The following is a 250-nucleotide window of genomic DNA, read 5'->3' as shown; positions in this document are numbered from 1 at the left end:
CTTCCGTTGCAGGGACAGCAGCAACGCTCGTTGGAGCAGCCGATGCAGGAGCCATCGCCGCCGCAGCTGCGGCTGCCTCCACGGCTTTCTCCGCAGCAAAAACTGTCTGTGTCAGCTACAGTATCAGCAGCGGTAGCAAAAGCAGCAAGTCCTCACCAGGTTAACGAGGATGTAGTGCAAGGAGCTGAGGCGGCTGTCGACAGTACTCCTGAATTCCATCAGCTTTAATAGAGAAGTCAGGGCGAAGCCA

The 250-nt window shown here is 56.8% G+C and overlaps 1 protein-coding gene across 1 annotated transcript in view; it reads right to left on the bottom strand.

Annotated features, from left to right (window-relative positions):
- Positions 1 to 219, bottom strand: part of EMH_0084660 (Afh1, related, related) — a gene marked incomplete at both ends in the record, with an annotated part of 2,634 nt that extends 2,415 nt beyond the window's left edge. The window contains one exon of the mRNA XM_013500797.1: positions 157 to 219. Coding sequence (XP_013356251.1) covers positions 157 to 219 — 63 coding nt within the window. The remainder of the gene's footprint in view (positions 1 to 156) is intronic.
- Positions 220 to 250: the final 31 nt, after the last annotated feature.

This window comes from Eimeria mitis, genomic scaffold (assembly GCF_000499745.2).
Source record: "Eimeria mitis Houghton genomic scaffold, Emh_scaff5869, whole genome shotgun sequence".
Taxonomy (NCBI): domain Eukaryota; phylum Apicomplexa; class Conoidasida; order Eucoccidiorida; family Eimeriidae; genus Eimeria; species Eimeria mitis.
The sequence above is the reverse complement of the archived record's forward strand: the minus strand, read 5'-3'. Positions and strand labels throughout refer to the sequence as shown.